Genomic DNA, 23,917 nt, shown 5'->3' on the forward strand with positions numbered 1-23,917 from the left:
TGGGCGTTAGTGTTTGTGTTTAATCTCCAACAAGTGTAATTTAAATGAAGAGCTGTGCTTGTAACCAAATATGAAAACCATTACGTGCAGTTCACTGGCTGTGGAGATGTGTCTTCATACAGTCTGTGTGACTGCTCTTCAGATTGAAGAGAAACAAGGTAATGTTCATACTTAAAACTCAGTAAATAGACTGATTCTATTTGGGGTGAATTTTCCCTTAAAATGAAATATAATCATATGATATTCTAGAGCAACTCTGCATGGAGGCGCAACATTCAGTGCCTTGCACAAAGGCACATGTTTTTTTTTTACATCCTCAGTAGGGCCATCTAATGAATACACAAATAATACACAGGGAAGCTATATGAAATAAGGTGTTTTGCTTGGTTCTTATCTGCAGCTTGTCTAAATCCTTGACTTAAGAATGGTTCTCCTTGATTTTTGTTGCAGACTGTCAAGTCCCATATTCATCCACAGGACACACAGAGACCCTCACATACACATGACAAGTGGAGCATGTTAAGGTGTGCATGTACACACAAATGCATGAACACATACAGCAAGATTATCTTTGTCTCTCTATTCTGAGGCAACACTAATGACATAAAGATGTATCAATAACATCCATTCATGTATTTAGATATGTTAGTTGCTTTTCTTTTCCTTACATTTGCCATGTATTGAAATACTCGATGTTCAAAATGTTGGAATTCTAAATTAAATATATGTAACATAAGTTAATCTCTACTTGAATTCCTCTAGTAATTCCTGTAATTTTTTTTGATAGACGTTTTTGTTGCACACAAAGCCTTCGTTCATCTTAAACTTTGACATTTTGTACAATGTGTGTGTGAGATTAATGATGATGTGTGTGACGTCAGGGTGTCTCTGTCGCCACCATCTGCTCCTTATAGCGGACAAACACTGGCCAGCAGTTTGTGTGTGACACTGAGTTAATTTCACATCAGGGAGCACGAGAGGAAAACTCACTCAGCTCTCTTTGTGTCTTCCTCTCGGACGTCTCGTCCTCTCGTGAAAAATCCAGATGTGTTCACATTAAAAAAAAGTTCTGATTTAGAGCATGCACACACAGCGAGGTACAGACAAGTGTGTCTTTCAACACAGGTGCATTAGAATTACAGAAGCTACACTTCTCAAATAAATTTTTCATCCTTTCATCAGGATGGTGTCTGAGGATGCTTTCAGTTATATCTGTATGTCTTGTCTAATGAAACATGCTCTTCTTACAAACATTTTAAACTACACTAAATATGGAATATAATCACACTACTTTGAAAAGATAATAGTAATGTTCTGTAAACCTAGTATATGTAGTGATTTATAAGTGATTTCCAAGACAGGAGGTTCTATGTTTGGGTGAAATTTTCCTTAAAATTTAAATACAAACCCTTCCATCCAAAGAAATTTCCCCAAGCTGGTGCTTACAAATATTTCCAATTGTTTCTCAAACTCATATCTCACACATTATCTATCTATCTGTCTATCTAAAGAAACCAGAATACATGATCAAAGATCCATCACTTGTAAAACAGAGCAGATCAGGCTCAGTTTTTAAAATGGTATCTTGAGCAGTCATCCAGGAAATACAAATTAATATATACGATACCGAGCATTATGAAGTAGGATTGCATTCCAAAGCATTATTTGTGTCCATCATCTGTCTATGATGCAAAACGATAAATGCATCTATCCTCAAACATTCAATTATGTCCACTCTCATTTCGTAAGATTTGGTCTCATGGTTGCCAATGTTTGCTTTTAATGAAGTGAAAACATGTTTTATAGATTTACTGATTCCTTCCTAAAAGTTAATGAATGAAACTATGAAGAGTTGAGGAACTGTTCAACCTGCGTGTTTCTCTCTCACACACTGACCCTACTTAGCACTTACCAGCAGATGTTTGTGTGTCTAGACACTAATGATTATAAACTTGTCATCACCAATGATTGACCATCTGTGTGTGTGTGTGTGTGTGTGTGTGTGTGTGCATCAGCGCGGACTCTGGTCCACATGAGCATCTGCTGTACTCCACTGCTCACCCATACCCTGCACTCCATTATCCCCTAGCACAGCATGAGTGTCAGCGCTGCAGGTGCCACATTAAGGTGATGTGTTTAATCATCAATTCAAACGGGGGGACTGCCCTCTTCACACATTCACGAAACACCGTGTCGAGTTTTCGGCAACAGCGAGTTCAGCTTGTAGTTCGGCCGGGAAGGGACTTTTACGGCGGGCTGGAGTGTGTGTTTGACTGTGTGTGTGTTCTTGTTAGTAAGATTGTTTGTTTTGTATGAGCATTTAAAGGCCAAGGCTCTTTGTGAGACTTTTTAACGAGTGTAGTGTGTTTTTCTTTGTGTTTGTGTCAGATTATGAGAGGGGGGTTGATGAGACTGAGTGCACAGGTGTAAGGGTTAGACTCAACAGGTGTGTGTGAGCGAGTGTGGCTGTAAGGAAAGGGCAGCAAACCTGTGCGGTTTTGTTGTGTTGTTAAGTGTGTGCATGTGCATTGTTGTGAACACTGATGATGTCTAACTCCACCATCAACTTCTACGACCTGCCTCAGTCCTTCAGCTTCTCGGACATTATTGTCATAGCAATCTACTTTCTTCTCAACCTCGCTGTCGGCATCTGGGTGAGAGTCAGAGGTGTATGTGTGTGCTTTTCCTGTGTATGTATATGTATGTATGTGTTCGTGTGTAACAGTTTTCTCTATCAGTCATCATGCAAGGTGAGCAGGAACACTCTGAGCGGATATTTCTTGGCTGGACGGGACATGGCCTGGTGGCCGGTGAGTCTGTGTGTGTGTGTGTGTATCTCATGATCTGCTCTGTAACATCTGTGACAATATGAATGCTGTTTTTGTAGATAAAGGAGGAGTTTCTAATTCTTGGGATGGTCTGTGGCTGGATGAAACTTTTACTGATAATATGTTCATATAGTGGTCCTTGTTTGTAACCTTGGATACGATTATAAATTAGTGATATTTGATATTTAGCAGCCTTGCTCACAGACGGATCGCTGGTGGGTTGCATGTGACAGACTTAACAAAAATATATATGAATCCTTTTTTGTACTTTGTGGATTCAATCTTACACTGGTCAGAGGGAAATATTGCACTTTTTACTCCATTTATTTTCAGATTCTTACATTGAAAATGTGATAACTTTCTAAAACACAACACATTGTTTGTGACCAACCTTTGACAAAAAGCAGCGTCTGATTGGAGTCCCTTGTGATGATTCAGTCTGTTTATGGGTTGGTAGCACTTCCACCAAAAGGAAGCTTCACCTCTAAACTGCCAAGATGTTTTAATTTGAATTTAAACTGTTTGAGGCCCAAAGAGGTAAAAGGGAAAAGTCCAACAAATATTACAAATTTGTGTATCAGAGGTTTTTTTTCTTCTTTACTCATGACATCACTGATTTATAATCCTTTGGAAGGGGGCTGGACCCCTTGACTGGGAACCATGGGACAACCTAACTCTACAAGAAGCAGTAAAACTACTTACACTTTGACAGTGAAAGGTTGCTTAAGCATGGATGCAGCATTAAAACCAATGTAATTGATTGTATTTTTTTTTTCTACAGAGCAAGTACTTTTAATTTTACTTAAGTAAGCTTTTTAATGCAGGACTTTTACTTGTAATGGAGTATTTTTACATTGTTGTATTGGTACTTTTGCTTCTTCATAGATTGGAGCGTCTCTCTTTGCCAGCTCAGAGGGCTCAGGATTGTTTATTGGTCTGGCTGGGACCGGAGCTGCTGGAGGCATCGCTGTCACCGGCTTTGAATGGAATGTGAGTCGACACACATCCATCCTTTCAACAAAACATTATGAGACGCTGTTCCAACTTATCTGTTCACAGTAACTAAACACCTTGTCGTCTGGAATGAAACAGAGCTAGACTCCTAGTCCATCTACATGTCATTTCTTTTGTGTGCAGCATTAATGAAATAGTTGTGTTAGAAAAACAGCACACAGCTACAGCAAGTAATTTCCTTATTGTATCCAAAATGCAAACAGCTGACAGCAGCATTGTAATAGCAATTTCAATAAATTACCTCTTTGAACATGGCTGTCCTGACCAAAGACTTAAAATTACTTGCTTTACTGTCCTTCAACGGCTGTTGCAGGCAGCTCGCTGCAGGGGGCAGCAGCAGAAAGTGTTTTTATGCCATCCAGCTGTATTGGGTGAGGCAGAGTCTGTCCACAACAACTGTACAAACGCCTGCAGAGCTAAAAGAGATAAAAGTTTTACCTCAGTTTGCAGAGAGATTTTTCTACCTGAGGTGATTCTGCTGGACAATCTGGTGAAACCTCTCTGTCCCCTTTCCTTCTTTCTCACAGGCCACTTACGTGTTGCTGGCTCTGGCCTGGGTATTTGTGCCAGTCTACATCTCCTCAGGGGTTAGTTTGCACACACACACACCCACACATACACAAACACGCACGGGTGTCTGCTTGTTAAGGCTGGTTCAGCAGGTACATTTTGGTGCCAAGAGACATGAGACACCTTGAAAATTCCCCGGCAGGGTGTTACATTACACCACACACACAACTGCATTTTAATAACAAACAAAGAAAACTACTCTATTTATTGGTACATAATTCTGTGAAAAACAGGGGAAGTGTGAGCACATCAGGCTTGTCTACACTCACCAGCTACTGATTGGCAGACCACACTGAGCCCCGGAGACCATGTGGAGCTTTGCTGGAGCTTGAAGTCTGTATCTTCTGTGTAACTGTGGTGTGTTGAAGATATTGAAATGTGTGTGTTCAGATCGTGACAATGCCGGAGTACTTGGGCCGTCGTTTCGGAGGAGAGAGGATCAGAACCTACCTGGCTGTCCTCTCGCTGCTGTTGTCCGTCTTCACAAAGATATCAGTATGACACCGTTTTGCAACATCCTCTGCTCTGAGACTGAATCTTTGCTGGCATTGTTGACAGGTGTGCTGTGTTTCTGTCACCAGACTGACCTGTACTCTGGAGCCTTGTTCATTCAGGTGTGTCTGGGTTGGAACCTCTACCTGTCAACTGTCCTCATGCTGGTGGTCACTGCTCTCTATACAATTGCAGGTACACAAACAAGCACACACACATGCATAATTACATCTGGTATAACGAATTTCATCTTTTTTAGATGCTCTGGAATGTTGTTGGCTGATATTAAGGATTCCCATCACTCACACGCACTTCCTTTCAGGTGGTCTTGCCGCTGTCATCTACACAGACACCCTGCAGACATTTGTCATGATAGTTGGAGCTATCATCTTAACAATCACTGGTTTGTACAGTTATCATACTGAATAAACAAACAACAACTGCAGTTATTTTAAGGATTGTATAGCTAGAGTTGTGTGATCCCGGTCCACAGCTTTCAACAAGATTGGCGGCTACGGCAATCTGGAGCGTGTGTACAGCATGGCGGTGCCCAGTAAGATCATTCCCAACAGTACCTGCCACCTGCCACGTCAGGACGCCATGCACCTGTTCAGAGACGCTGTCACTGGAGACTTGCCCTGGCCCGGCATGACTCTGGGGCTCACCATACTGGCCACCTGGTACTGGTGCTCTGACCAGGTACATTCATACACACACAAAAGCACACATACAAACGCACATGTGCAGGAAAAACATCAGAAACCACCACTGCTGTAGATGCGACTTATAATACAGTTCCTCTATTGGCCACCAGAGGGTGGCCAAAACAATCCTTCGCGAAATTGAAGTGGAAAATATGTGTTCTGGAGGTATTTAAAAAATGTTTTCCCATTAAAAAGATTCAAAAGGAACCATTTGTAACAGCTGAATCTTTTTATTAGTTATTTTTAGGCAGTTTTTGACCCAACGTCATTGTTGAAAGGCATAAACCAATATCACCAACTTGCCCAACAGACCTTACTTGAATCCAGTGTTCTGTTTATATGGGATAAATCCATGCTTGCTCAAGTACAGTAAGTATGGTTGGTTATGATTAGTATGGAGTTTAACAAAAAGTTACTACAAAATGTAGTTTAAAAATCTTCCAATACACAGTTTTGGTAATAATCTGTGTCTGTGAATTTGTTTTCTCAACTAAATAAGTATGATAAAATACTATAGATCTACTAAACAGATCTTGTGGTGAGATTTTTTTTTTACTTCTGTCTCCTGAATAAAAAATGAACTTTGAATCTCACTGAACTATTTATTTGGTTACAGTTCATACTACTTGTCCTACCAGACCCGTTTCTGCTTGTGTGGCTGTGTTCAAAAATCCCAGCAAAAGGGAAAAAAAACACCCTGTTGCCCTGATGATAATTTTATGCCAAACCCAAACTCCAGGCTTCAAAAATACTTTGAGAAAGCTAAAAGCTACAATTATATTTTTTTGCAGTCTATGAGGCAAAAGTAGCCATACTTAAAAATACCTCAGTGTACACGTACACAATCATCAAACGGTTGTGGATTATTTCCAACAATCTGCCTTTTTATTTACAACATTACCTTTTGGTCCCACGTCAGTATTCAAAATATGCATAATAAACTAGTTCTCTAAATCTGTACAGGGAATCCAGTACATCTGCCAAATACGGGAAAACAATCAATACAGTAGCCTTACCCTAGCACCATCAGCAACCAGTCACATTGGCATCAACATGAAACCTGACTCTTACATCAGTGGGGAGACATAATCGGCTGATCGGCCATGATCTTCATTTTTGCACAGTGCAAAATTCAGAAAAAGAAAAGTAGTTGAAGTAATTCAGAAATATCTGTTCAAAAGATTGTTTACAAAAGTGAAGTGCCAGTTGAGTGAGCTGTGGACCACATTTGTTACATCTGTGTCTCTTAAGACTGGTTAACATATACAAAATCCCCTCCCTCTGGTAGAAATCTCATGACAGCTCTCTGATAAACCAAATGGATGGATCCATGCTAAAAAATGTGTCTTTATACATGTTTGTATGCATACAAATATCATCTGATTATCCATCAGTTTATTTTCCACCAAACACTACTGAAACCATCCAATCAAGCACCTTTAACAAGGAAGCAGTGGATTCAGAGGTGATGAGATTAATTTATAGACAATACCTCTTAGACATATCATCAAATCAAACTGCCAACTCCTGTTGACATAGTCAAAAATCCCAATTAAATAGTCCCTGCATTTTGAGACTCAGGGTTTGAAAACAGGGCAGACATGCATGCTATAGATAGAGAAGATTCCACACTGAGGAGTCACCACATTCTTAGCAGGAAGACAGTATCAACAATCCACGCGTACCTGCACTGGCTCACAGTTCTACCTAGCAGCCTTGTTGTTTTGAGCGACTTTCTTCTGCGAAGCTCCACCTCGTGCCCTCAAGTGTCTTAAATTGCTCAGTTTTGAGAAAGATACTCCGAGTAACCCCGATGGGTTGCCTGGCGGCTGTGGTGAGCTGTGATCCACCTTCCTGTAACTCGGGCTGTGGCGCCGTGGCGACCGACCGGAGCGCGTCTGTACGCCCAGCTGAGCCGAGTCAGGCTGCAGCATCTGACCCTGCCAGTAACGGTGTCCTCCAATCACGGGGCCAGCTGCTCGGGTAGGGCGGTGAAAACTTCCTGGTTTGGCAATGACTACTTTAGCTCCTCTTGGTCGCGTATCACGACCTGGAGATCTCGAGGTCTGGAACAACTAGACAGAGAAAGGAGGCAGAGAGAGATGAGTAGGACATCATGGAGTCCAGAAGAGTGACATGTTGACTGTTGTCTGGCTACAAAGGACTGTAAATGCTCCACTTTCCATCTCCCACATGGAGTACCTCAGGGATCAATCCTCGGTCCTTTCTGCTCAAATATTTCAAAAGCATCATGTCATTTTCCACTTTTATTCAGACAATTCCTAGATCTGCTTCTCCTTTGTTCACATGATGCCATGAGACTGAGCACACTACAAGTCTGTCTTAGTTAAAGTTAAATAAGAAAGTCCTTCAATTATCTCAGATAAATCAGAAGTTAGAACCATAGAACCAGACTCTTCAGTCATATTTCCTCATGCTTAATTTTTCTCTCTTCAAATATTAAACCTCATAGCAGAAACCTCAGTGTGATGTCAGATAATAGTTTCAAATTACATGAATGCAAAGTAATGTCTGTAGGAATCAACACTAATGTTAGCAAGCTAAGCTGACAAGCCTCCACTTTCTAGTTAAAGCTAGTTACCCTTAACAGCATGATGGGTCCTTGCAAAAGCTTGTTGAAAAATGGGGAAATGTCTTCTATCAACGTGTGTAGGCTACACTGTCTGGACCACGAATGTATCTGAAAACGGTTAGTCCTCTTTTGAAATCTGGAAAAATATTTACAAAAGCAGCAGTACAATCCTGGTTCATTTTCTTTACGCAGTAACGAGAATTAAACCTCCAGTTCAACTTTAATTTTGATGGCAATGTGAATTCTGTTGTCCAAATTTCCCAAATTCATTCTTTTTTGATTACATCCTGATTACACAGCTGCAACTCTTCTGAGTACTATCTGGATCAATACAACCTAACCAAGCGCCAACTGGTTCAGAAAGTTGCAGCAAGACTACTCATAAGATCCCATAGAAGACTGTATGTGACTGATTTCGAAGGCTCATATGGGATGAGCTCTTGACTACATACACGTTATTTTTTTAGATATGTTTTGTTATACTATACATTTCTTGGTTTTGTGTCTTTTGAAAAGTGCTATATACATAAAGTTGGTACTATTATTGTTATTATTTGTGTTTCTGAATGTGTAGGTGATTGTACAACGGTCCCTGTCTGCTAAAAACATGAGTCATGTGAAAGGAGCATCAATCCTGGCTGCCTATCTGAAGATGCTGCCCTTCATCTTTATCATCCTCCCTGGCATGATCAGCCGAGCTCTCTACCCAGGTGCATGCACAAACCTGTTGCCGGCTAATCACGCATACATACACACACACCTTTCAATTAGGAAAAGGGCATGACATGTTTACTGTAAGCAGGTAGTGGCTTGCTTTGACACCATGGGTGAAACACACCCATTTTCAGTAGGATTTGTATAAATTTGTGTGTGAGAGAGCATCTGTGTCTTTCCTGTAACTTTCCTGCAAACTTAGTCATGGCAAACGTTATTCCTCAGAACCTCTGCACTTGTTTTTGTCAGTTATTACTCATGAAACATTAAAAAGGGATTTAAAAGATTAGGACAAGCATAGTGTCATCATCTTCTTGGGCCGTTAACTACTTACATTAACGAATAATCTGTTCATTATTTTTTTCAATAACCGATTATAAAGCGTGAGAAAACAGTGAACAATATCCATCAAAATCTTAATAGTTTGGTCCATAAAATGTTTGAAAACAATTAAAAATGGGCATCACAATTTCCCCGACCCGGGTTTTCAACAGTCTAAAATCCCAAGATTTACATGGTTTATAAAACAAAAAGAGCAGAAAGAAGAAAAAAATATTGCCACAACATCTGGTGGGTGTTCACCTGTCCTATGTGCCTATGTGGTGAGGGGTTTCCTTGTCTGCGGAGCTGCTGTGATTGGCGGATGAGGGCAGCGCTGTCCTCTGACTGGCTGGGCTCCCGCAGATCCAGCATGCTCTGGGAGAGGCGGGCCATCATGTTGACCGCATCTCCTTGGCGATGCCCACGGCCTGACCCTGTTGTCACTCCGTTGGTCAGCGGATCTCTTGGCTCTGGCTGGGAACAGTCAAAAAACTCCTCTTCTGATACCGTGGAAGTGCTCGACGGATCATCATTGGCTGCTTGGTCACATATGACCTTGGTGCTGTCCTGGCTGCCGTCACCGTTACTGCCTGAATCCCTGTCATCATCCTTTGATGCTATGTAACCACGACCTGGCGTCAGCTCTTCCTGGGTTCTCGTTTCTCCAAAGCCATCTGGGCTTTCCAATTGGTCCATTTTCATCAGACTGACCTGTGGTTGGCCAGGCTGCTCTGAGGAGGTGGGCTCTATGACTAACTGCAGTGTGCGGCGTTTAGGAACAGGAGGTGTTTGTGGAGTTTTTGGAGTTTGCTTCACATTGTCTGTTGGCTGTGAATCAGCAGTAACACTGGATGGTGATGCAGGGGTGTGTGCATTTCCTTTGTTTGTGTCTTGTGTTAAAGGTGTGTTTGGCTGTTGAGGGGGGCCTCTGGAATCTGTTGCATCAGTTTGATCATTGTTCTGAGCTCTGTGTGTTTGCTGTGTGAGCTGTTTATTGGTGGGACTAACAGGAGTAGAGGTGTCTTTACTTGCACTCCCAGAAGGATTTTCTGTTGCCCCTGCAATGTTTGCACCTCGACCTAAAGCAGGTTCCTCAGTTGGTGGTAGCATCAGTGGAGAACTGAAGCGTATAGCCTGGCTGACCTCAAATCTCTCTGACCTCTGTAAGTGAACCTGATTGGCTCGCTTTTCATCCCTGATGTTGATAAAGCCAATCACGTCGCTTGGTGGGTCTGGCTCTGGCCAGGTGGGCAGGTACGGGATCAGGTATGCTTTCTCCAGATCAGCTAATCCTGGATGTATGGGTGGCTCTTCAGTAACATGCTTGAGACGTCCTTTCATCATTTTTAGCCCACCGGGATTCTGGGAGTTTTTGTTGCTGGAATTTTGGTCAGAAGAAGAGGGACTTGGGTGAGTTCCTGTGGCAACAAGTGCATATTTGGGATTGATGAGCTTCCTGGCTACAGCAGCTGACAGCGGAGCAGGAGCTGCCTGAGGGATCGGGTCAGGGATTGGTTCATCTACCATGGGAACCTTGTTAAGAGACACACTTCTGGACAAGAGGTAAAGCTCACGAAACTGCAGGTCGAAGGTCTCCACGGCCTGTCCTGTGATCACAGTGATGAGGTTACGGTCCAAACGAGATGAGGACCAGGTGAAGCTGGAATAAGACAGACACAGAAACATAAATTCACAGCAGTGACTCCCCTATAAATGTGCTCACAAACTTTTTTGTTCTCCTAAATCTGCCTTAGTTCATGTTTGTCCCATCGAAACTAACATCTCCTACCCAATTTATAGCATAATTATATAACATAGTCATATACGTCAGACTTGTGTACCCTGAAGTCATGCATCACACGTGGCTCTTTGATCGCATTATTTTTTTCATGTTTTTCTTCAACGTCCCGATGGAACGAGGGATGCAGTCTATGAGAGCATGCATAAAGTATTTAATGGTAAATAGGCCCATGACAATAACGGTGAACTACAAGTCTGTGTGTGTTGAGATAAAGGTTTGTAATGGTGGGAGATCTGCCTAATTTTCAGAAATTAGCACTGGCTGAGAAGGTCTGCATGCTGCTGGTGTACAGTGCCGTCAGCCACAGTGTTTTGTGTTGGGTTTTTTTTGTGGCCACTTGGGAGCAGCGATTAAGCTGTTATGATGAAAGCCTTAGCTAACGGTTGCCTATTCACACATGCAGAAGACATGGAGCGACGTTGGTTTTCATTTGTAGCTGTGTCTCTGGCTATTGGACAGATTTTCTCTCTGCTGGTAACTGTGCCTGCTGTTTGCTGCTGAGCGGGCAGTGTACTGTGGGTTTTACAGGGTTTTTACTGAGAACAGTTGCTCCTGTGGCTTAAAACTAGAACTGGCTGTGACTGTATGCGGTGAGACTGAACCAGAACGGAAAGATTGCGGGCCAGAAAACCAAAACAATGAACTTAAAGATACCAACAGGCTCCACAGAGCAAAGGAGCTAATACAAAAACATTGAAAGGAGCAATTCGGAAAACACAACTAAACAATACACAGAAATGCACTGTGTTCATGCACACTCATAATATACTGTGCACTGCTCACCTGTATGAGCCAGAGATGGCTCTGTCTCCATCTACAAGGAGGAACTTCTGGCTCAGTGATCCACGCATTTTCTGTGCAGACCGTGTGAAGAACTCCACGCCTCCACAGCAGCGCACACGCAGATTCTACACACACACACACACACACACACACACACACACACACACAGGGTTAATGCTGAGAGAGGCCCTTGGGTGTTTCGTGTCAATGAGAGGAAGGATTTTAGTGAACAAAAGGGAAATACAGGCCAAAAAATAAATGAGTTTACTTGTTGCTCAAGAAGAGTTTATTAATACAACCGTAAGTTCATGTTGGCTGACTCTACAGGTTAGAACATGGGCTGTATGTGCATGCTTGTATGACACACCCTGCTGTGTTTGTCTTTGGCCCTGTGATAAGGGTGTGGTTCCAGGCCAAGCGTTACCACGTAAGTTAATGCTCTGTGCAAAATCTCACAGGAGACACTAAACGCAGGAGTCATAAATGCTCATAACAACAGCAGTGATGGCAGATAAGAAAGCAGTTGACGGGGGGGGGGGGGGGTCTGGTGATTAAAGCTGTGAAGAAGAAAGAAAGAGAAATGAAAGAGAAGCATGTTACAGAAAGCAAAGAGAGAGTGTGTGTGGCTTATCTAATTGCCTGCAGCACAGACGGGAATGTGCTTAGTGTCTGTCTGGCCACCAGTCCAAAACATTCACAAAAGCCCCCGTGAAACATTAAGTATTTTCTGTTACTGCCTAGACCAGTTCATCTCAGACAGGCAAAGAATAACGAATATATTAAGCCTGTCAATGGCCAAAAACTAGCTAGTGCATGCACCGAGCCAAGTCCTGCAGGCAAAAAGCTGTCAGAACTACGTCAATCATGTTCCCTACATTACCTTGTATAGTAAAATACTTGTTATTGAAACTTTTTTCTTTAATGAACCAAAATATTTGAAATGCTGGAACTGGAGCTTTACAAAATAAACTGTTTTCTACACTTATCAAGAGCGGCCATCTCTCCAGCTATCTCATCTCCCCCGCTTATCAAAACATCATCTGGGTGTGTGTGCGCATATACATACCTTTAGGTGTCCACGGTGCATATCAGCTCTGCCACACATGGAAAGAAAGCAGGGGACTGCAGCCATGTCGATCATTATGTACACAGGAACTCTGCGTTTGTAGCCCGCGTCCAGCAGGTCTCGAAAAATATCCACGTCTGTAAACGAATCCATCACCACGGCTATCACCTACACACACACACACACACACACACACACACACAGAGGAAACCACACATGGCGTTAGTGTTTCCTGGTCTGTGAGGGTGGGTTTGATTTAAGCTGCTCTTATCAACAATATTAAACCCATTAAATCCTCAAAGGAAGCTGGGCACTTACGAGAACTGCATGTACACAGTATAATTAAACCCTTAAAGACAAGTAATGTAACTGTTCTGAACAAAAGTGTTGCACAAAGAGACTTCTAGAAACAAAGGGTGCTTTGCAGAGTGGTGATAGAGTGTGAAGTGGCTCGACAGTGCGTGCTCTGTGGGTACAACAGCATGGCGCTCTTCACAGTGCACTGTCATTCCCAAAACACTGACAACTTAGTGATGAAGCTGAGCTAGGACATCGCTCCGGAAAAAGCCAGTTAGGGAGCCTTGCAGCTAAAATATCTTACCACAGATTTCACATCAACTGTATTAACATTATACTTGCCGATCCTAGATAAAGTTAGAAAAAATAGCAGGTCAAGGAAGATAAGTTGTAGTCAATAATAGCATGTAATGTACAACACATAGATAGGGGACAGTTAGCAGAGTTCAGCTGAACAGCAGCCTTGGGATCAAGTTAACACCTGGATGTGCTGCCTTCCAAGCAGAGAAAAACTCTGGAGTCCACTTAACTGAAGTTTTTTTTTTGCTCTGGGGCAAAGCTAGACTACTATATATGTGCATGTGCCAACACTCATGTATGTAGGTAAAGCTTGTGTATAGAGTTCTGGCATGTAATGCTTTCGCTGACGTCAGAGCATTTTTTTCCACTAGCGTGTCAAGATCAGACTTGTGTTATTTGAACGTCGTCGTGTCCATGTGTATGTGCGCCACATGTCAGACAAAAGGGGAGAGGGTGTTGAGGTTTGCAAGAGAAGGCGACTTAAACAGGACAAAAATGTTAACTCTAGATAGATATGAACTAGATAGACCCTGGATTAGATGCAGAAATTCCTACGTTTACTATCTTATACAGTAAGATGGAGAAAAACTACCTAACATGACACTGGAGAAGCTGGGACCAAAGAATTTTTGGTGTTTTTGACAATTGACTAATCAATTAATCACCCAGTCATTTCAGCTATAGACTCAATGGGCTTATTGTGTTGATTCTTCTAAAGTTCTTTGCTTTGCTGTGTCCGACAAGCACTGCTTTGTAGTTTGTGGTGTTGAGGCATTGTACACAGAGCAACCAGAAATCGTACTGTGGCGCATTCAATGGCACTGCAACAAACGGAACCTTAACTTCAGTTTTTGTTGAGATGTTACTGCGGTTGCTTGTGTGTTGACTCAGTGCTGTGGTGCATTTTGAGCCTCTGTGGTGTGGTGAGTTTGGATCGGATTGTTCCTCATTAAAATGTGATTTGTCCGGCACATTTGCGTCAATGGAGGAGCAGCCAAATATAAACCCCTTGCAATATAATGAAATCCTCTGCAATAACACAAGTGTAATCAGTGCCAATCTGACAGTAGCTTAAAAGTTAGTTACACAAAGATAGCAAGCTCTTAAATGTTGGCTGTTATGTTGGCTGTATTCTACAGGCCTACAGTACCATGAACAATGGATTCTGTTTTCTGCTGAGTCTTGTGAGATGTTAATGTTATTTTCTGTGTTTAATGTGGTGGAGATCCCCTGGACTAACACTATCACCACCATCATCTTCTTCACTGCCTACCTTCTGGGCTGATGCAATGCTCTTGCGCACCACCTCTTTGATGTGCGTCTGACCATCGGTTGGAGGTTGGGTGTACACGGTCACGCGCGTGACCCCTCGGTACGAAATCGCCTCGGGCCAGCCGAGATCCAGCTCCGCCACTGAGGCCTCAGACCGGTCTGGCCAGTACTGGAGCGACACATCGCCATCTCCCCCGTCTGCCTCGGACCCGGGGGTGATGTTCCCCGGCCCTGGCGTCTCCGGCTTCTGGTGATGCTCGTGCCCAGGCCGGTAGGCTTCCGCTTTGTGTGCAATGAGCTCCTGCTCCGGTTCCGAGAGGAACTGCCGCACGCCACTCTGGCGGATGTAGTCCGTGAATGCATCGCGGCCCTTGGAGATGAGAGTCTCGAGCGCCAGCCGTTGGTCCTCACTGTAGAAAAACTCCGGTTTGCTCTCGCTCACGCGCCAGTTGACGTGGTGATCGTCCAGACACTGGATCTGAGACAACGCCATGACCTCGGTATATCCACCGGTCAATAAATAGTTAAGTACTGAAACCACTGTGACCCAGTTTCCACTCGTTGGTCCCAAGGGTCAAACCTCCAAAAAGATCGATCTGTCATTAGGGTTCATGGCGTGTCCGCGCTCCCGAGGCCCGTGAGGTTGTAAACAGCAATATTTTCATGTGAGGGACATAAACCGCGAGTACAGTTCCTCAACACAGCCTCCAGCTCGGCCCAGCTCTCAGGTTACTAACACACACACTCATTCAGGTGAAGTTGGAACAAAGCATCCCGCCCAGCGCCACGCCTTTTACCTGGCAGGGGCCGAGCAATTCCAGCGGTGACCCGGTTCAGCAGCTCCCGCCGCGGGGCCCGGCAGACACGGAGGCAAGCAGCTGTCCCGGTGGATGCGTGAGTCACGCCGAAGCGGAACACGTACTTGAAACGAAGCAATAAGTCATTAATCCTCCTTTAAATGTGTTGAAATTGTCGGTGAGTCAGTTTGAAAGTTGCGCTGACGAGTCACTTTTCTACGTCGGTTTGCCTCTTCCTTATTCTCCTTTAAAACGTCCCTCCAGACGGAAAGTCCGTCGAGCTCCAGCGTACAGACCGGAGCTACCGGTGAGAGGCTGACCCTGGAATCCGGCAGCGGAAGCTCTGTTACCCGGGGCAGAAAGGCGGAGTGTCCGGTAGTCTGATAGGAAAGAGAGGCTTTAAACTCCACCCTCCTGTCTGGACAGAGGGAGAGAAATCTTGTTGTATAGTGTAATAACTAACCCCGTGTGATGAGTTTAACTGATAGTATGAGGCTTTATTGTGCTGTTTATCTGCTGTTATATGACTAAATTCTCCCTCCAGAGCTTATAGTTCATCTTCTAAAATGATTGTGGCTCGAAGCTGGTGTAGTACTGATTCAAAAATGTCCTATTTAGGCAATGCAGATTCCAGACTGACTGCTAATCATGTGATCGCTGGTTTCTGATGTCTCACTGGAAGGTCTGCTGGATCTTTAGTGCTAAAATATTGTGAGAAATAACTAATGAATGTCTGAATCAGGTTTGATATAGTTTAAGATTAAAATGAGGTCAGGGTACTTGGAAAGAGACAGACAGGTGACCCTTGTTGGGAGTCCACTTCATATCACCCAACATATTGTTGAACTATCTAAAAAATATGTTACATTTAAAGAGATTAAGCTCTGATAGATCTTCTGAAATCACAGAATGGAGATCAGAGCTGAACACGGGAGAGAAATGACTGATGGTCACTTTTTTCATATGTCTGATGTCCCATGATGAAGAATGTGTATTGTTATGTTACAGAGCAGAATGGTATTTTTAAAGAACTTGTGCGCACACACATGCACATGTCTTTGTACATGCATGTATCCATCGCATCTAAGCCTTTTAGCTAAGATGAGGTGTAGTATCTGTTTTTACACCCTAATTTCCCTGACAGGGGATTAATAAAGTTATATCTTATCTTGTCTTATCACATGTTCTGTATTTGCTCACTGGCAAGAAGTAAGTTCCTGATAAAGGTTAGTGACTTCAAGATAATATAAACATATAACTCCAGCAGGATTCTGTGTTATTATAAATAGAGAGGTTGCATTTCTTAGAGTAAGATACTGTAATTTCCTACATTAGAAGGAGCACAGTTTGTCATTTGTTACATGTGATCTTACTAAGGGGAGCCATTCTTGACTGAGAATACGATGATAGCATTGGATGACAATGTACAATCCAACGTTACTGTTCTCTTTAAATATGTAACACCACATTTTGCTCTTTTAAATGAGATACTTTTATACTAACAGTAAGCAGTATGTCACCCCTGCTAGTAGAAATACAAGCAAAAGAACATGAATTCTGCATGAGTGGAAGACGTTGTTACGTCACCCACGCCTGTGTGTGAATGACCTTTGACTGCCTCATATTTCAGACTCTGTAGGATGTGTGGATCCAGAAGAGTGTGTGCGAGTGTGTGGAGCCGAGGTGGGATGCTCCAACATCGCCTTTCCCAAACTGGTCATTGAACTCATGCCAAGCGGTGAGAAAAGTGCTGGCATGTCAAACGTCTTTAAAAATGTTATTTCTGAATGTATCAGCTGCTTAGATATGCTTTCTTTGTGACCTGCATGCATCTGCGTGTTTAATACAGGCTTGCGTGGACTTATGATAGCAGTGATGATGGCTGCTCTTATGTCATCGCTGACCTCCATCTTTAATAGCAGCTCCACGCTCTTCACTATGGACATCTGGAAGAAACATCGCCCTCGGGCCTCAGAGAAAGAGCTGCTACTGGTCGGCAGGTATGCCACTCACAGACTTCAACCCCTGGAGGGTGCCAGCTGACTGTGCACTCTGATCATGATACTGAAGGGTAGACTCTCAACCAGGATCAATACAGAAAAGGAAGTTTGTGTGCAGAGAAAGTGAAGGAGATGTTCTGTACATGCTGTTCCAGGATCGTGACTGTGATCTTGGTGATGGTGAGTGTGGTGTGGATCCCCATCCTGCAATCGGCCAATAGTGGCCAGCTGTATGTCTACATCCAGTCAGTGACGAGCTACCTCGCTCCACCCGTCACTGCTGTCTTCACTCTGGCTGTCTTCTGGAAGAGGACAAACGAGCAGGTAACACATGCAAGTCCACTAAAGGTCCATTATAATACAACTAGAGCTCCTTAAGCCCCTTAACTCATTAAAAGTTCAAAAGGGATGTCTTCACATTCCTTATTTTGTTTGAGCAACAGTCCAAATCCCAAATATATTTGCTTCAAACTGATATAAAACAGAGAAAATCCTCACATTTGCTTGATAAATGACTAAAAACTAAACAACACTAACAGAATGTGACAATCAAGTATCAGTTTCTGTCAGTGGAGTGTTTCATGAATCGACTAATCACTGCAGCACAATTACAGTGAGAAATATGCAAGTTCGGCAGTATTTTATAATACAAATAAACAGAATTAAATCTCACTCCAAGAATACTTTTGGGACACTTTGCACATGCAGCAAACATACTTTAGCGCAAACATGTCCAAACTTTAATTAAACTTTAGTTCCAGTATGGACACTAAAGTGCTCATCAGAACATTCAGGAGTTTTGAGGTTTGCACTGTTTGTCCTTTCTCCTACACTGTACTGTTTTATTAGACTCACATGGGGCCCAGCTGCCAACATCTCTCACTGCTTGGCGTTGAGTCCACGTGTGTGTGTGCGAGTGCGCGCACATGTGTGTGTGTGTGTGTTACTCACTCAGTTTATGAAGTGTATTGTTCATTATTTCCTCAGTAACAACCAGCATCACTGTAATAAATGAAAGTGGAAGTTTCTGGCTGATAACAGAGTGCAAAAGAGACATTATGAGAAGCTAAAGATTATCAGAGAGAGAGAAAAGAGATAAGACTGCTGTGGTAAGAATGTGTTTCAGCCCAGGGCTGCTAACACATGTGCTGAGACATCTTTCCACAGCAAGTAAAGACCAGTCCTCTGGACTGTCAGGACCAAATCCCAGTTTTAATAGAGCAGGTCCTGGGTGTGTCTGCTCTCCACTGACATGCTGTTTAACTAAAACAAAGAGGATTTTCTCAGGTTTATCATTGTGAAAATGCTTTTATTCTTGTCTGTAATGTAAATATTGTCATTTTTCTAACCCTGTATGAAGCAACAAAGAATCTATTTTAGATTACTATAATGTGTTTAAGGAACTCACCCCCGGCGACAACATGGGTTGGCAGTAGCCCAGCAAACACTGATGTGGTGATTTGCAGGTGAAATGACATCTCTCTTATGTAAAATAATTTTTAGCCATATGTGGATGGCAGTGTCAGTCTGTCAGTCCACCACTTTGACTCTAGACTGAAACATTTCAACAACTGCCCGATGAATTGCCATGAACTTTTGTCCAGACTTTCATTGTCCCCAGAGGCTGAATCCTACTGACTTTTCCTGCAACGCCACCAGCGAGTTGACTTTTGTTGCTCTTAATGAAATGTCTCAACAAGTATTGGATGGATTACCATTACATTTTGTACAGACATTCATGCCCCCTTTCGGGTGAATTGTAATGACTTGGTGATCCCTTAACTTTTACATCTAGCGCCACCATCAGGTTTAACATGTCAAGTCAAATTTGTCCACTTTGCTGAATGAAGCTACAGCCTCAACTGTACTTTTTGTTTAGCGCTAATAGTCGATTTTTAGCATGCTAACTCACAAAATTAAGATGATGAACCTGGTAAGAAATACACTGGCTAAACATGAGCATGTTAGCATCATCATTGTGAGCAGCATTGTTAGCATAACATCAGTATTTGCTTAAAGCACTGCTGTGCCAAAGTACAGCCTCACAGAGCTGCCGGCATGACTGTAGCCTCTTTAGCCTTGTTTAAATAACTGCACATTAAAACTGAAATGTGGAAAACAAAGCTTGTAGGTAACCCAACTGTCTCAAAACGTCTACAAATTTAGCACAATCTAAATGCCTTGACGCCTATAGATTAGACCAGAGGGCCAATAAAGTGTCACAGCTATCGGCTTGTTTTGGATCTTTCATTTCACTTGTGCCAATAAAAAAGTTACTGAGGAAGGCAAACAGCACTGTTACACAAAAGTTGTGAGCTTTTAATTTGTTCGCGTAAACAAAGCAAACATATTGGCATAAGATTCTTATTCATGTTGACTCATGGGGTCAAAGGGCACAAGTTACTGCGCAGGATGCGTCACACACTGACTATAGTCTGACACTGTAGAGCAAACAATGCAAACCTATTTACATGGGAGCATGACGCATGTGTGTGTGTGTTTGTGTGTGTGTATGTTCGTGTGTGACGTCTTTGAGCCAGAGTTGTGAATGTAAGTCATAAAAACACTCATCAACCCTGTAATTAATGTCATTATATTTATCACATTCCCTTTTAGAATTTAACTCCAAACAAGCAAATTTTGATGTTTTGAATTTATAGGAACTAAAATCAGAAAAACAATCATAAAGAGAACTCTTAAGGTGAATGTTGTATCAGATGTAGTACTTTGTACTTTCACATCAGAAAGAGACAGAATAACAAGTATAGTAAGAAGTAGAGTAGAGGTACAGATGTTTGCTTTGTGTGCCGGGACAAGCTGATTGTTTTCATGTGTGTTAAGTCGAACTGCACGGATCACATTCTTTACTGGAGGTCGAACGGAGACAGAGACAGAGAGTTATTTGAGTCGCTGCACGTGTGTGTACTTAAGTGAGAAATGACACGTCGCTGACAGATTATCGTGGTGGGAAAGTGAGAGTGTTACGAGGTGAACACACCCAGCTGTGGCCCACGGCTGCTGCAGGAATTAAACTGACAAGTGCAGAACGTAGAAAGGCATCCAATGTAACCTGTTTGTGTTTGTGTGGGTTCAGGGCGCGTTCTGGGGCCTGATGGTGGGTTTGGTGGTGGGTGTGTGTAGGATGGTGCTGGAGTTTGCCTTCCCGCCTCCCAGATGTGGCGTCGTGGACTCCGCCCCTGCGGTGCTGCGCGGTGTCCACTACCTCCATTTCGCCATACTGCTCTGTGGGCTCACTGCTGTCGTGGTTACTGTAGTGTCACTGCTCACACCACCGCCCACCCACGAACAGGTGTGCACACACAGATACAGTAAATAACAGAACTATTAGGGAAGTAAGCTTATGTAATCGCTTTGCTGTTGATACACCTGTGATGTTATCTACTGAACACAAAAAAAGACAAGAAGCTGAGGTGAAGGAACCAGCATTATCAGCAGGTTAGCCTCCACCTTAAAGGGCAGGTAAAGAGGCCATGCCTAGTATCTAAATCCAAGAGATCAACAAGCAACCACAGAGCTAAACCTTTCAGTACAGTTACAGCCTCTGATGACCCATTTGTCACATCTGGCATGACTCTGGCCGGTGTATGAACTCAAAAGGCAAACAGCAGCCTGTCATAGCACGTTTCAAGAGAATTAGAGACTAGAAAACGGCCAGATTTGCTGTGATTACTCATCTTGAACACACAGTTTGTAAGTACTTTATATCCATTATAAATGCAGAAAATCTGCTTTATTATAGAGGTGAATTAGATGAATTTTCTTGCATGAAGAATATGATCCATGCTAACTGTGATGACTCGAATAGTAAAGATAATAAAGATGAAGATGAATCACACATGACGAAGTTCATGCTTCAGACTGACCTGACAGTCTTGCGAAAAGAGTGTCGAACTTCATTTGTGAAACCACCAACCTCCACCCTGCAGAGGAATAAATATAGTGTATCACTGATGGAACAGTTCAGCATTTTGGGAAAAAGTACTTGTTTGCTTTTTTGCAGAGAGTTGAGATTGATGCCACTCTCATGTCTGTCTGTTAGACATGAAGCCACAGCCAGCTGGGAAGCTTGTCTTATGTAGTAGTATTTATAGCGATAAATGCTGAACGTAGAGTTAACAGCTAGCCTGGCTCCTTCCAACTGTAACAAAGAAACCAGGACTTCTAAAGCTCAATAATTAACAATATTATATCTAGCTTTAGAGGCGGTGGTAGGTGGATTTTGTTGCATTTGATTCTAGTCTTTGTGCTACGCTAAGCTAACAATGGCTTCAGCTTAATATTTACCATACAGACATTGGAATGTTATAAATCTTCTCATCTAATTCCCTGTAAGAAAACAAATAATAGCACGTTTCAAGAGTATTAGAGACTAGAAAACGGCCAGATTTGCTGTGATCACTCATCTTGAACACACAGTTTGTAAGTACTTTATATACAATATAAATGCAGAAAATCTGCTATATTATAGAGGTGAATTAGATGATTCTTCATTGGCATTTCTCCCAAAATGTTGAACCTTTGCGTCGGTACAGACACTCAGCTTCTCTATATGTCGTACAGGTCATATTAATGGCAAAATGTAATTATGAGAAATTTAACTTTGTTCCATTTCCTGCTTTCCCAGGTGTGTAACTTGACCTGGTGGACTCTGACTGAAGAGCCTCAAAGAGAAATTCCTTTACAGAAAGTGTCCACTGTCAGCCACCGTAGTTCCCAGGGTAAGAGTCTGAATGTTCACGCCACTTGGAACAAAACCAGCCATCATGTGATAACCAGTCATACACAAATGCTGTTACTGTTTGAGTAACTTCCTGTGTCTGCCCTGTGTGTGTGTGTGTGGGTGTGTGTGTGTGTGCGCGCTGCAGGCTCTGAGCCAACACGGCGGGTGACATGTGGTCAGGGAACAGGATTGTGTATCTCAGCAGCGCGGCGATCAGAAGCCACTCCAGCTCCCAGAGTTCTCAGTGTTAGAGAGAGTGTGTTCTGGTCCAGGTTCTGCTGTGTGAATGCGCTCCTGCTGGTCAGCATCAACATTTTTCTCTATGCGTACTTTGCCTGAGTAGAGGATCAGATTTAACATCCTGCCTCACCCTCCTGCTGAACTCCAACATGAACTTGAAACCCGGCCTGCCTGCTGAACAGCCGCTGATCGGTGGGAAACAAACTGTGTACTTTTTGTACTGATTTTACACAAATCCTTCAAAATCAAGGGAATGCACTGTATCAAGTGAATCATGCAAATGTGGCTTCAGATGTACAAAAAAAAAAAAAATCACATTTCAAGCTAGAAAATAGCGAGAGCACATACTTCCACTAAGGCTGCACAAACCTCTAAATGCATTATTTTCCTAAAAGACAATGCTGAGAATAGTTTTAATCTGCATCTGGAGCCACATTTGTATCAGATTACACATAATGATAGATAATCATGGGAATTTCTTTTCTTTCAGCTCAGTGTGAGTGAGGAAGTGTAATTTGGGCTGTGTTCAGCGTTCTCTTTCAAAATCACTTTGTTAGACGTACAGTGTTTCTACAGATGTGCTCTCATGGTAGCATCTTGATCTTTTTACTGCTGCTCCACTACAGACTGTTGGTTTGTTCATAAAACCTAATTTGTTGGAATGCAGTTTTAAACTTTTAGAAGGTTATTGTACAAATTACAATGAAGCTTGTGGCTTGTAACAAGCTAACATGAATGTGCAGTTAGTGCTCGATAAAAAACGACATCTAGATGAAAGGCTGTCACTCATCTTGAATTTAAAGCTTACATAATACATAGTGAGATTATATAGTGAGAATACATGTATGTGCTTTAGGTTGCATGCGACTTTCATAATTCAATTTTCTTTTGAGTCTATGGCATTCTTAATGGTAATTACATAGTTATATTTATGTCTGTCAGGCACGGTTTTTGACTCCTCAATTATTGTTCAAGTGCTCTTTCTTGCTATTTAGCTTGTTTATGAATATGAATCAGAATTTATCAACCTTATCTGCTCCAAATGCATCTAAACTATAAAGAAATAATGAACCATTTATTTTTTATTATCAGTCCTGCAAATTGACTTTGACTCCTTTCTCCTTAAGGGGCACCAACTCCAAGGTTGAGAAACTCTAATTCTGTAATGTGGATGTTGCTGTGCATTTAATTCATTTTTTTAATTATTATTATTGGCGAAGGTATTGAGAAGTACAGATTGTTGAATGTCAAGAACCTCATGTTCGTCAAAAGACAAAATGTCTTGACAACCTGTCCATCAAATATTTTTTTCTTCTGATATCTCAAATAAAGTTAAAGATGTGCATCAAAGCTACACGTGTTTGTCCACAAATGAACACAGCTT

At 42.4% G+C, this 23,917-nt stretch overlaps 2 protein-coding genes and 1 pseudogene across 2 annotated transcripts; 2 read left to right on the top strand and 1 right to left on the bottom strand.

The window, feature by feature from the left end:
• The first annotated feature begins 2,780 nt into the window (after nt 1-2,780).
• slc5a10 (solute carrier family 5 member 10) lies at nt 2,781-23,878 on the top strand. Its single transcript, XM_041934489.1, has 14 exons — nt 2,781-2,810; nt 3,714-3,818; nt 4,370-4,429; nt 4,803-4,907; nt 4,994-5,099; nt 5,227-5,307; nt 5,398-5,603; nt 8,776-8,911; nt 17,183-17,290; nt 17,402-17,552; nt 17,708-17,876; nt 20,647-20,862; nt 22,198-22,291; nt 22,439-23,878. Exons 1-14 carry the CDS (start codon nt 2,796-2,798, stop codon nt 22,630-22,632), a joined length of 1,746 nt encoding a protein of 581 aa, XP_041790423.1. The 5' UTR covers nt 2,781-2,795; the 3' UTR covers nt 22,633-23,878.
• LOC121604855 (protein FAM83G) lies at nt 5,846-15,885 on the bottom strand. Its single transcript, XM_041934488.1, has 5 exons — nt 14,757-15,885; nt 12,887-13,054; nt 11,821-11,945; nt 9,498-10,896; nt 5,846-7,683 (listed from the first exon to the last, which is right to left on the bottom strand). The coding sequence occupies exons 1-5, from the start codon at nt 15,246-15,248 to the stop codon at nt 7,312-7,314; spliced, it is 2,556 nt and encodes an 851-aa protein (XP_041790422.1). The 5' UTR covers nt 15,249-15,885; the 3' UTR covers nt 5,846-7,311.
• Nucleotides 16,629-16,808, top strand: LOC121604882 (annotated as a pseudogene).
• Nucleotides 23,879-23,917: the final 39 nt, after the last annotated feature.

This window comes from Chelmon rostratus, chromosome 3, assembly GCF_017976325.1.
Source record: "Chelmon rostratus isolate fCheRos1 chromosome 3, fCheRos1.pri, whole genome shotgun sequence".
NCBI classification, from domain to species: Eukaryota; Metazoa; Chordata; class Actinopteri; order Chaetodontiformes; family Chaetodontidae; genus Chelmon; species Chelmon rostratus.

Coding starts and splice junctions, on each gene's coding strand:
- LOC121604855 (XM_041934488.1), bottom strand. CDS start 15,248: ATGGCGTTGTCTCAGATCCAGTGTCTGGACGATCACCACGTCAACTGG. Junction 11,946..12,886: donor TGCACCGTGGACACCTAAAG/GTATGTATATGC, acceptor GTGTGTGTGTAG/AATCTGCGTGTGCGCTGCTG. Junction 7,684..9,497: donor CACATAGGCACATAGGACAG/GTGAACACCCAC, acceptor TTCTCTGTCTAG/TTGTTCCAGACCTCGAGATC.
- slc5a10 (XM_041934489.1), top strand. Junction 3,819..4,369: donor TCACCGGCTTTGAATGGAAT/GTGAGTCGACAC, acceptor TCTTTCTCACAG/GCCACTTACGTGTTGCTGGC. Junction 4,908..4,993: donor CCGTCTTCACAAAGATATCA/GTATGACACCGT, acceptor TTCTGTCACCAG/ACTGACCTGTACTCTGGAGC.